The sequence below is a fragment of the Natrix helvetica genome, assembly GCF_964273705.1.
Source record: "Natrix helvetica genome assembly, chromosome: 1".
Lineage (NCBI taxonomy): Eukaryota > Metazoa > Chordata > Lepidosauria > Squamata > Natricidae > Natrix > Natrix helvetica.
The window spans coordinates 270,933,841-270,946,928 of record NC_138548.1 but is presented as its reverse complement, the minus strand read 5'-3'; the positions used below and the strand labels follow the sequence as shown (position 1 = coordinate 270,946,928).

At 37.4% G+C, this 13,088-nt stretch overlaps 1 protein-coding gene across 2 annotated transcripts in view; it reads right to left on the bottom strand.

Moving 5' to 3' along the window:
• Nucleotides 1-12,826, bottom strand: part of CREBRF (CREB3 regulatory factor) — a 37,349-nt gene extending 24,523 nt beyond the window's left edge. Inside the window, exons 1-3 of one of the 2 annotated variants that reach the window (XM_081942175.1) lie at nucleotides 12,688-12,826; nucleotides 1,940-2,134; nucleotides 1,158-1,283 (exon numbers count right to left, since the gene is read on the bottom strand). In XM_081942175.1, coding sequence (XP_081798301.1) covers nucleotides 1,158-1,283; nucleotides 1,940-2,053 — 240 coding nt within the window. In that variant the 5' untranslated portion in view covers nucleotides 2,054-2,134; nucleotides 12,688-12,826. Of the gene's footprint in view, nucleotides 1-1,157; nucleotides 1,284-1,939; nucleotides 2,135-11,959; nucleotides 12,094-12,687 lie in introns of those variants that run through there. The other variant, XM_081942176.1, reaches the window with a different exon arrangement.
• Between the last annotated feature and the right edge of the window lie 262 nt (nucleotides 12,827-13,088).

The window sequence follows — 13,088 nt, the reverse complement described above, 5'->3', positions numbered from 1 at the left end:
GCTCTAAGTCTTTTGGGGTATTCTCTTCTCCAATAGTAAAATTTTTCGCACCAGTTTCGACATTCTCTCCCCCCTGCTCTGCTTCCATTGCAGGGGACTGTCCCAACGTTGTGCAGCTTCAATGGCTGCTTCTCTTGTAGCTGGAAAAAAGAGCTTCTCCTGGATCAATCAGGGGCTTTGTGATGCCCCGGAGATCAGCAGGACGTGCCCTTCTCTATCACGGTCTCTGCGGGATGGTTTAGGTCCAAAAAGGACTGTCCAGCACCAGAGATATCGACAGCAATCCTGGAGCCCCAAGATTGCATGTCGTGTTGTAGTGACGTCAGCCCCACCTCTCTCATTATATAAAGCATGTTAAAGCAGTACCTAAAGTAATTTGCATTGAATCCAGTGGATTTACCAAATGATCATACATAGTCCTATGCTCTGTATTGGTTCTGAACATTTTGGGAGTTTGGGGAGTCAATGATTCCTATGCTTATCTCAGTGCTTACCCTGCCAATAGGAACACCCCATCGGTTCTAGTATCTTATAGACTATTCCTTTTTTAAAAAAACTCAATACAACATGGTCAATGACACTGAATGAATCAGAACAAGAGACAAAGTGGTAAGAAGTCCGTTCTTTCTCAAATTAATTCCATACCATTCATATTCTGAAGTGTTTTATTTTAATTATATATTAAATATATCAGAATATGTTTAAAATGGGCATCATCCCAAATGATCAAAAGTCTGAATTAATCTTCGAACCAGGAAAGACTACAAGTTTGGAACTATGTGGTTTAGAAAAAACTGAATAAAACCTTATATGATATAATTTAAAAATGTACACATGACAGAGGTAACAGGTAAGGCTTTTGGTCTGATCTAAAGGAATCTTCTCATGAATTTTTAATATCCACCATATAAAAGTCTAATACACATACATACACTCACTCACTCACTCACAGATACACATACATATTATATCACCTCCATTATAATACAGCTCAAGCACTTAAGAAATGCCAGAATTAGAACAGTTTTTACAGAAGTATAAAAATTAAGTTATATGATATACATATACATATGATTTCAAAGGGTAGCTTCACCTAAATTTCTTTAGGAACAAGAAATATGCTTCATGCAATAAAAAGAGTAATGAATGCAGCTTACCAATTCATACATGAAATCTGGGTCAGAATTATTAGCCAAGAGATCTGTGCTGATCAGAGTCTGTTCCGAAAACATGTGGCTTTGAAAGGCATCTCCAAATGGAGGATCCATTCCACTCACACTGGGCTATAATAAATTCATATTAGTTTGGAACTTAAAACACCTCTATTTTATTATAAAACAAAACAAAAATATCAATCTTTCAAACACCCTATATTTTATGTTTCTTTTTCATTCTTACAATTGCATTAAAAATAAATATTTCAACTTAACCTTTTAGTATTTTTTACATATATGGTATGATGATTCTGGCTGACTTCATGAGATGTGCTAAGCCAATTTGGTTTAGCATTTTTCTGAATCCATCATTATTTATGTCTGTGAATTCAGATACTGTCATTTATTCAATAAAAATGATTAAAACAAATGATGGGTTTGCAGAAGGCGCAATCTCTAGTCTTTCTGTCCTATCTACAATATTTGAAACTAAATAAATGTCTACTATAGCCATTCCTACTTTTATTGGTAATAAAAATTATCTTTTCATAACATAATGGTCAGAAGAGGTAGCAAGTTCTACATGCCTTCTTGCTTGTTCTACTTTGGAGTTCTTTCCCAAGAACATATATTCCTGTTATAAGCAATCAACCAAAGTATATTGTTTTTTGGAAGAATAATGATACTACACTGGTAGATACCAAATTAGATACAATTCTTTTAAGCTGTTATTTTGCTTTTGAAACAGTATTAAAATTGCTTAGATAAGTATAGTGGGCGTTTACCTGAGGCATTTCCAGGCCCAGATCCACCAAATTCAACTCCAACTTTTTTGTTTTTCTTGCTTGCAAATTCTGTTCCAGGTTTTTTTCTGGGTTTGTAGGCAGCATATAACTCATACAAGGTGAGTTGCAGATTTTTTGCTAGGAAAATGTTTACTTTGATTACTTGGAATATTTTTTTCTCTGGGGAATTTGTGCCTGAAATGAAAGGAAACCCATTAAGTGATTTTACATTAAATGCATGCTTAGTATCTTAGTCCTCATTTTTTGCTGCAATTATTTTTACATGCATCTCCTCTACATACTCTTTCACACATTTTCTCTTTTTCTCTATTGTCATATCTGAGTTATGTTTGGAAACAAAGAAATGGTCTGTGTAGCTGTTTTAAGATATGTTTCCTTCATCTAGTCTGCTCTAAAACACAATTTTGTATTCAGAACATTTCCAATGACTGTTTCTCAATTGTTTTCAATGTAAACTGAACAATGTTACCGGGATGTGGAATTGGTTCAGGAATCCTCATTTCAATATTCTAATGAGTATCAAAGCACAACCAGAACATGGAACTGCTTCAGCCTAATGTTAATATTCAGATGAATTATTCTAACATGGGCCAAATGCTTATGCTTCTATAGTAATTGGTACTTTCTATGCTATATCACAAAGTAGATGGCCCTATGGATTCAGAAGAATTCATATTCATACACAAGAGAAGCTGCTTCTTATGACTTTACAGAGGCAACTATTTTGCTGATGATTGGCTATTTTGTCATTATGAAAGAGAATACTTTAGTCCTACTTGTATAATTGTTCCTAATATAATAGAATTACTTTCGGGCACATATCCTAAATCAAAAGCATACCCATATCTTTTTATAATGCGGAAAGCTATTTTTTCAAATGTAAGAAAACTTATATTTCCAAATGTAATTCAAATAAAATATGAAAATGATCTTAAAATGCATATCAAGTTTCCAAAGTCTGAATAGTTTCCATCCCAGTCTGTATTTGATTATGCAGAAATAAGTGATTTAACTACTGCTGCTATTATTTAATGTTTTATTACTCCTGATTTCAACTTCATTTGTCAATGTTTTTAATCTCCCTTGTTATGATTATGGTATTTTTGTGAAGCCTTTATTGTTCTACTACTGCTTATTATTGAAAAAAATATTTCATAGTCTAAAATCCCTTAAAATAAGCACACAAAAATTAAGCATATTAAAGCAGGGTGACTACTTTACATGCTAGGAACAATTTTACATATCAATTCAGTGAAACATTAGCAGGTTAAGATATACCAGAATAAGGAAACAAAACAAATCCTAATAACTCTTATTTCTTTTATAAAAAAAATCTGTTATACAAAAGATCAGACTTTTTATAAAGAATTAAACTTTCTCAGAATTTCCATGTAAAGTAGCTGCATTTTGATAAACTGATGTTTGGGCAGACTGTTGCAAGGTATCAACTAAACTAACCACATTCAGTGTACTAAACACAGCAGATAACATTAGCAAAATAACTTACACGGCGCTGTGCCACTTTCTACTATACAGAAACGACATTGTTCATTGTCTCTCTTTGCAAGTATAATCAAATATTGTGTTTAAACCTAAGGATACTGCAGATCAGCTTGAAATTTTATATGAATGTGCGGGAATAATTAAATTTGGTTCCATTGCAATAATAAACAAAACAAAACAAGGATGTGTAAAATAGTCGCCTCTAGCACCAAAGTTCAAAGGTGTTCACCCTTCTCCTATCTGCCTTTTTTAGAGTCCAGAGTTCGCAGCCACAAGCAGCAATTGGAAAAATAATTGCGTTGACTAATCTGCATTTGGTTGTGAGGCTGATGTCTTTAGTCTTCCAGTAGCTATTCATGCCAGACATGGCAGTTCTTCCAATTGCTATATGCCTTCTGATCTGAGGGCTGCAGACACCAGTTTGGTCGATTTTAGAGCCCAGGAAGATGAATTTCTTTACCTTTTTGATGGTCTCACTAATCTGCATTCTGACTTGTGTGTTCTCTGCAGTTGTCATTATCTTTGTTTTCTTGATGTTAAGGTGCAGTCTAAATTTTTCTCTTTCATCTCTGACTGTCAGGATTAGCCACTCCGGATCGTCCTTGCTTTCCGCGAGCAATGTTATATCATCTGATATTGGAGGTTGTTGATATTCATATCATTGATTTCAACTCCAATGGTAGATTCTCCGAATGTGCATTTCTCATAACTATTGGTATGTACATGTTGAATAAGATAGATGACAAGATTCAACCTTGTCAAGTGTCTTTTCCAATTCTGAATCATTTTGTGTCCTCATATTCCATTTCTACTGCAGCTTCCTGATCAGAGTACAATGACTGGGGCTGAATATGGTGTGATATTCCAGTTCTTTGAGGCAGATCCAAAGCTTATCATGGTCAACACAGTCGAAGGCTTTTGTGTAATCAATGAATACTGCACCTGTCTGCAACTCTGTATCTCTTCTTGGGACTGTCCAGTTGGTTTAAAGATGTAGGCCTTTAAAAAACAGAGAGGTGCTGTGTTCATAGTTCCCAATCCCCATTTCATCACCTAGAGGAGGATAAAGACTCCTGAGCAATACTGTATGTATTGCTTGTAATGTAAAAAGAGAGAGCAACATCTGAATTTTATGCTATGAGGAAAAATGAAAGATATAGGTCACTTCAATGTCCATTCACAGTACTTATTGCACGGAAAAACAACTAATTGTAGCACAGATTTAAGTCAAATACAGTCCATCACTCTTTGTTCTGACTGTTCAAATCATCCTGCTTGAATCCTGTAAACTGCTTCAGACAGCATCCTCAGCCATCTAATTTTTCAGTTTGCTTTCTATTTCTGCCTTCAATAGAAAAGCAACAATTGCAAACTACACCTAGATAATTTAGATTTGGAAAATGTTCTTTTTCTTTTTGAAAGTTTAAAGCTCAAAACAATAAGGTTTTAAAAAAAAGAATAAGAGGGAAGTTTTCATTTTTCTAGTTCCGGAGTTCTTGCTTCCTTGATTTTTTAAAACTTACTTCCAGAAAGTGGCCTTTCACACTCGAGTACAGTATTTATAGAAAGATTTTTTCCTGTGTACAGAACACAACACAAAGCAGACTTCAAATGCACACACACAAAATAATGATCTGTGTTAATAGCTTGGATAAACAACTTTGGCATTCATGACAATTATGCCAGATTACAAAAAGTATGCATTATGCTATGTATCCTTATGCACAATAAATCTTTTATTACAGAATGATAACATTGATTCTGCTTGTGCATAATACTACTGTTGATCAATTATCATAACTGACAATGAAAGGTTCATTTTTATGCCTTCCTTTCTCAACTTGTGGAGGGTCTCCACATTATGACATTGTTCTAGCTGCGGTGGCACAAAAAATCCCTACAATCTCCTCAATCAATACACCCAGTGAACAAACATGACAGGAATTGTATCAAATACATCTAAAAGTCACCTAGATAAATTCCATGTTCAAGCAGAAATATTCCAATTTTTAAAAAACCCTTCTTAACTAAACTGAGAATTTATTGATAAGTAGCAGACTGGAAAACACAAGTGCAGTGTTGCTGAGATACAGATGTTGTGAAAATACTCTGAAAAACAGAAGTACGGTAGCAATAAAACTGTGCAGAAAGACTAATTATGAATTTACCCTTGTTCTAAGAAAAAGCACTAGCCATTTGCTCTGAAATATTTGGAAGTTGGGATAGAAAGCAAAATAAAAACATGATCTGAAAATGAAAGGCTGATATAGACTTCTTTAAACAAAAACCTTGGACTTTTGTGTTATTGACTTTATTGACTTATCTACTTCTGCAGGCTTCTCAAGACATACCTAAGAAATTTAGCATCCATCAACTTAAGGGATCCAATCTTTACAGATAAATATTTAAAGGAATTTTTCCCTAACCCAAGTAACTCAACCTACTCTGTAAATTGTTTCTTGCCATCCAATTGTATCCTGCTGTATCCAAGATTCAATTTTTTAAGAAAAGCTCCAGTGCTACTGACATGAACATGTCAATGTAGTTTATTTGATGATTTATTTGCCAATGCCATCATCTGGTAATTTTCTATTTATTTTCCAGTTGAGCCTTCGGGTCTCAGATTTCTGGTAACTTATCATGTACTAACCACATCTACCCTATCAGCTTTTTTGCAAAATCAACTCAATGCTTTATGATCAGGCTAGTAGCTTTGAGGATAGAGTATTAGAGGAAAGATCACAGTATTCCCCTTTCAGCTTTATGAATTGACAATTCTGAATGTTTCTTGGCTTTGGAAAGTTTCCTCTGAGTTTAGTTACCTTTACTCTAGTTATTCCTCAACTTGTTTTATCACCCCATCCTTCTAATAAATCAAACTACAAATGGAAGAAAAGTTAGAGCAAGCTTAATGTAAAACTCAGTACCTGCATTAATTCTGTGGCTAAATGATGGCATTTTGGAAGTTATACTGCTTTATTGAGTTTGCATACCAACATACTTTTTTGGAGTAATTTGAAATAAAATTACAAGTTGCATGTAGCTTTGGAACCCAACATTTAAAATTTAATATAAAGGTCATTTATGGTAGTCTATTAAATATACAATGAATTGAAGATCTCTGGACATTGTTCTTATGACTTTTATAATTCATATCAATAATGAGGGATGTTTGAAACTGTAATTTCAATGCAATGTCTAAAAGATCACTTTGCCCAATCTACATGACTATGCCAGAATAGTTCAATTTTTTCTTTTTCCCCGCCAAGCAAAGTAATACAAATGCTTTAATTGATAAAGAATCATGAGGCACAATAATTCCTGCATACAACACTGCTGACAGAAGCACAAATATTTTGTATTATATGAAGCATTTGAGGTTCTGATACATAAATGTTAGGTCTTCTGAAGACAGATAGAACTGTCTTCAATTGCTACTGAACAATTATCTTATAATAATTCGTACAATACCAATTGGAATATACATAACTCTCAGAATAGGATAGCTGTGATTTTTTCCTAAAACTAATACAAAGGTTTAGCTTATTTACTATTCTAAGTGCATCACAATTCCCAGCGAAACACAGCAATCTCTTCACTACAGTATAGTGAAAACTATAGCAATTTTGTAAGAAAATCAAGTCAATTCTGAGAAAAATTTACATTCAGTGTGATACAAATTTACTTTCAAAATATAATACTTGTGATATGGGATTTCTTTTGGGTTGTAATGGCAATGCTCAGAGTTGCTTTCTTTTCTTCACAGGAATTTTAAAATTTTAACTGCCTTAGCTTCTCCAGTGTAAACACTGTTTACTACATGGGGCACAAATTTTTGTGGGAAAGGGGAAAGAGAACTAAGTGCATGTATAGAACACTCATCACAGGTATTGTTAAGTTAAAAGCTGAATGACATAGGCGTGTCAATATTCCATTACTGAAAAGCCTGACTGGTATATAAGGCAGGACACAGATTTCTCCTCAGAATAAGTAACTATATTGTAGGTACTTGTGCTTAGGTCTGAAGAGCTAGTCAACAGCTGCTGCAAAATTAAATAAACAGTCATAAAATACATGGAAAGTAACATCATTTAATTATATTGCAATTTTATCTGCCTTTATCAATGTCTTGGTCCTGTTCAGTTTTTGAAGTGCTGCCCTAAGCACACTACTTAAAAACAAGCTGTAATCTTTGGACCCCAGAGTTTGTGCATCCCTGAAATAAAACAAAAAGTTGAGGGAAAATATTTTTAAAAGAAAAAATGGTTTTTTAAAAGAAAAATCAAAGTAAAAGTACATATTTTTCAATTCATAACACAGATTGTTAAAGCAGCTTGCAATTTACAGTGCAAATATTTTGTTTCATTCTATTCCTGCTTGACAGCCCTATACAGCAATTAAAATAAAAGGGTGCTCATGTAATTTTTATCCTCAGCAAATAACTTTTCTTGTATCAGTTCTTAATTTTCAATTCTAAATTAGGATACTTGAGATCTTTCATCTAAGAAACAATGAATGAACTGATTTTTCATAAACTGATTCTCCCTAGTTGCATCATAGACTTCTATTTCCAAGCTCAGGATAAGTTTGTTGTTATAGGCATAAAAGATATCAACCAAAAGAGATTATTTTATCATGAAAAACTGCCTAGTACAGCCTCACAATACAAACGTAACATTATAGATACACCATATAATGAATTTATCAATAAAATTTTCTGTAAATATAAGGGTGTATCACAGGTGAAGCAGGAGATTCATCAATAAAGCATCCTTTAGTTTATGAGGTCTGGCATTTGTATAGTTCAAATTTATATCCTGCTCTGGTTATGTGTACTGAAGCATCCTTATATCCGTGCTATTACAAGATAAAGTTCTAGCAGAGGAAAATTTCTCCTGCAGTCTTCCAGACCACAAAGAGTAAAAGAACTGAAAGTCCTACTACATTGGTTCTTCAAAAATACAGAATTGTCTATGATCAGCACTCTAAAAGGGTTTTTCTGCTTTCAAAAGTAATTGTTAATATAACTAGCTTAATCTCTGATTCATCAAATCTCATGTAGCCTGCTTATGTTTGAAGCTGAAGATTGCACCTGAGGTTTCAAGCCTTTGAAAGGTCAGAACACATAATAGCCTGCATTAATGGATCGTAATTGGCTTAAATGAGCCAAGAAAACATACAAATTTGATATAGCAGTTGGACAGTTACCCACCTTATAATAAATTAAAGTTTTAGGAGAAACTTCCTAACAGTGAGGACAATTAATCAGTGGAATAGCTTGCCTTCAGAAGTTGTGGGTGCTCCATCACTGGAGATTTTTAAGAAGAGACTAGAGTCTAGACAGTCACTTATCTGAAATAGTATAGGTTTTCTTGCTTGAACAGGGACCTGGACTAGAAGACCTCCAAGGTCCCTTCCAGTTCTATCCTATCCTATCCTATCCTATCCTATCCTATCCTATCCTATCCCTGCAATGAATACTATAGTACATTCTTTTATTACTAATATTTTAAATAGCATTTAAAAAAAAATGTTACGTTGGAAATTTAAATTGGAAAAATACCAACACTACATAAATGTGTATTCTTGGAAACTGTCAATGCTTAATTGAACATACAAGAAGGAAAAGCGGGGACTTAAATTAAGCAAAATCAATCAGTAAGGTTTCATAGTGCAAAGGAAGAGTTTGATTTTCATGTCTTGTTTTTGATTTAGATTTAGAAACTGTATACCATATGCAACAATCATTGTCTATTTTGTAGAGTTGACAATAAAAATATCAATGCAATTAAAAATTGATTAGCTTTGAATAATTTCTCTGATTTTGCACTACAAATATAAAACATAATTTAGACTTCATTAAATGAAAGTTTGTAAATTGAGGACTACTGTATACAGTACTGTATTTATTTCAATTATTTATTGGTGGAAATGTTTCGATTGTATTAGTTTAAAATTTACAAAAGAAATTGGATAATGGAAGTGTAGCCCTGTTAATTCTTCCGGATGCTTAGGGGTTTTTGTATTATAGTATTAGTTAAGATATCTATCTTGATCACCTAGCAAAGGCAGATCTTTCAAAAGCTATACAGCAGTAACTGTTTCAGTCCTACTGAAAAAAGTTTGGCATACTAGAAAATTGTTTGATACCATATCCTTTGACATCCTACAGGTTTGTCCCAATTATTATTTAAAATCTGAGCCTGTTAGATAAATAATTGGGAACTGTAGAATGAGATGGCACCAATGTATTGATGATACTGGATTGCATACCTTAAAGTTCAGTGTATAAGTTTCAACCTTTTCTATACTCAGCTGACCATCATCCCATCCATAGTAACATATTTAGAAGTTTGCAATACATGTTAATAACTACCATTTAAAGAGCCCCTGGAAACTTCAATTAATACAAAATGCAGCTGGATTTATATTACTGAGATTATAATCCAATAACAATGGGAAATATGTGCTGGTTGGTAATTATTTTCTAGTTCAATTCAAGATTTAAATCTTTAAAAGCTGAATAGTGTAGGGCCTGAATGAGAGCATGCTTGTTTTAGGATGAATGTGTCGGATTTAAATCTATAGCAAAATCATAACCTTTAAAAAAAAATTTCACACGCTGCAATCAAAACACAATATCAAGCAGTTAAAATGCAATTAGACCAATCTATTGTTTATCTAGAATAGTTATATTTCTTCCATTCAAAATTCCACAACTAGCTCCTGCTTGCAAAGAGGTCCAAGTATCCCTTAACCCATCTTCAGTGACCAGCTGAACAAAATGTCCTGTTAATGAAGGACACCCATTCAAAGGGCAGCCTGCGTTTACTTTAATCCTCACCGTCACTTCTCAAAGATGGACAGCCTGCTATTTCTCAGCTAGTTATTTATATTATCTACCTGGTAATAGTTATAAATCTGGCATTGTATTTGAAGTGCACCCATTAACCCAGGGAAGGAAATTATACACACAGCACAAAACAAAAGCATGTCCTGCCTACTTTTTATTTAGTCTTCTTGCATTTTGGTGGTAATGATGGAGCTTACAACTTTTTCCTCTCTGCTATGAAAAAGGTGCCCAGCTTACTGCCTCCCAGTTCTACAAAGCTATATGCCCATAGAGAGTTGTTTCTCAGCTATAGCTTTTTTCTTATTACCCTTCAATTCTAATTGTATGATTTTAAAAAAATATTCCAGTACTCGAAACTCGTCAATTCATATCACTAAGCTGAACCACTAACACACCTCCCATCCAATATGGCCGCTCCACCAAACAGGACCGAAACACACTCTAACTAATTGTCGTTTCGCTCCGCCCTAGCTGTAATCCTATTGGCTCGCTCTGTTCCAAACTCTGCCGCCATTGGCCGCGCCCGGCGTCGTTCTTTCTGACTAGCGGCCTCTCTCAAGTTAGAATGACACGACATGTAAACAAATCACTTTCTGGATGTTCCAAACTAATCGGAACTCCGCCGGCCCACGCCAGCCCCCGAAGCCAACGAGAGGAATAGATCTGGGCAGACCTCTGCATCCCATCGTGGAAGTTAGAAAAAAAATTGTGCTGCAAAGTGTTTTTTTTTCTTTAAAAAAAGGGGGGAGAATAAGATACCTGTAGCCTATCAATGTGGGATGGGTGGGGTTTCTTCTTATTTTATTACAAACATCCGTATGCAGCCTAGGAGCATCTGAGAGAAGAGAAGTCCGCACTAATGGTGGATAGCGAGGGTGAATCTCAGATGCCTCCCTTTCCCTCCTTAGGGCTACAACTGAACGTTGCCAACTCCTAGAAATTGCAATGCATACAAGGACTCCTCACACGCCCCATCCAGTCACATTCAGCATTGCAAAACCGAAAGGAAAGGTTTTCTCCTTTCCCCATCAATGTCTGCTCTGTGTGAAGCACTTTTGGGGGTTGGGGGAATCCCACCGCCGATTACTTTCTCCACTCGCCGGGAGTACTGCCCAACATGACAACTAACGAGGGTCGAGCCAGATAACCTTGTTTCGCTTCCTTCCCCTGCAGATTAAGCGGGAAATAATATTGGGGTGAGAACGTCGGGTCGACCTGTGCAAGCCTTAGGTTGTGAACGCGATTTGAAACCTATGAGAATCTTCGAACACTTGGCTCTCTCACCATTTCGTCAGCTTATACTCAACAGTGTTTACAGTTTTTTTCATTAACAATAAACAAACCTACAAACCGAGAGCATATTTTTGTGGGTACACCTAAGGCAGGCAAACTCTTCAGAAATGGAAAATGTTGAATCGAACCAGACCGAATGGACCTCGCAAGACTGGAGCGTCCTCTTTGTAATAGGTGAAAGAGTTTTCCTTCAAATGTCCAACTAGTACAGGAACCATGCAGAAGTCTGCACAAAAACAGAATAGCTAGGTCTCCTCCCCACCCATCCCCGTCTCTCCTTCCTACGGTTAATAAACGAGTTAAATCAGGGGTTTTTTGGGGGTGGGGGGAGGTAAAAAAAAGTTCCTTACGAAAACGAAGCACTAAATTCATTCCAAGGACTCAAACTGCCGATGTCTGAAGAAACGCGTAGCCTTAAAGTCCCTTCCTCCAGTTTACACGGAAAAGGAGACTAAAAGAACCCTCCGGGCTCCTCTGCAGTCTGAGGAGAAAGGCAAGCAAGCACACGCCCCCTTCCACCCAGGGCGAGCGCTCGAAGAACACGGGGCTTGCTCTCTCTCCCCACCCTACGTGACACTTCCAGGATTGAAAAAACGGGGAGAAAGAAAAAAACCCCTTTTATGTTAACTTTAAAACCAACGCGGCCCCCATTTGCCTAAAAACTCTCCCTTCCACCGATAGTTCTCAATGCGGTGGCCCCGATCGCCTTTTCCCCAAGCCACGCTGCGGAAGGAGAGCACCTTTCGCTGCCTCCACGAAAACGACCTCGACCAGCAGCCTCCATCCTAAATCGCCCTTTCTCCCTCTTCCTCCCGCTGCCCCAGGCAGCAAGGACCATCGGCGCCTGCCTCCTGCCTGAGCCGCCGCATCCTTCCGCCCGCCGAAAAGGCTTCCCGGCTCCTGCAAGAACCTGCTGGGACCGTCGCTCTGCCCGTCCTCGCCCCCCCCTTCCCGCTGCCGCTCTCTTCCGCCCCGCTTCGGGGCCACGGAGCCCCCCAAACTTCTCCCTCCCCCTCCCCCCCACCTCCTTTTCGGTCGGCGCTTCAACGGCTTCCCGTCTCCCTTGGTGGCTCCTCACCTGGGGCCCCGACCCAGCGGGGGTATAGAGGATGTCTCACTTCTGGTCCCAGCTTCTGCTGGGGCTACAGCTCTGGCCCGGCCCCTCCATGCCGCTCTGGGGTTTGTTTTGTTTATGTCCCTTCCTGACGGATTCCCGGAAATCGCGTGACTCGCCCCCATCACGTGGCCTTTAAAAACGGGGAGGGAGGGGGGAAGGGCGAGCATGGCCAAGTCGAGGCAGAAAGCAAGGCGCCGAGGCCTCCAATCAGAAAGCGCGCGGTCGAGGACCAATCAGCGGCCGCAGAACGGTGGGTCTCCCCTCTCATGTGACGGAGCGAAGGGCGAGGGCGGGCAGAAGGAAAGGTTTGTCGCTCAGCTGACGGGGACGGCGGCGGGAATTCAACGGGGGAGGTGGAGGGA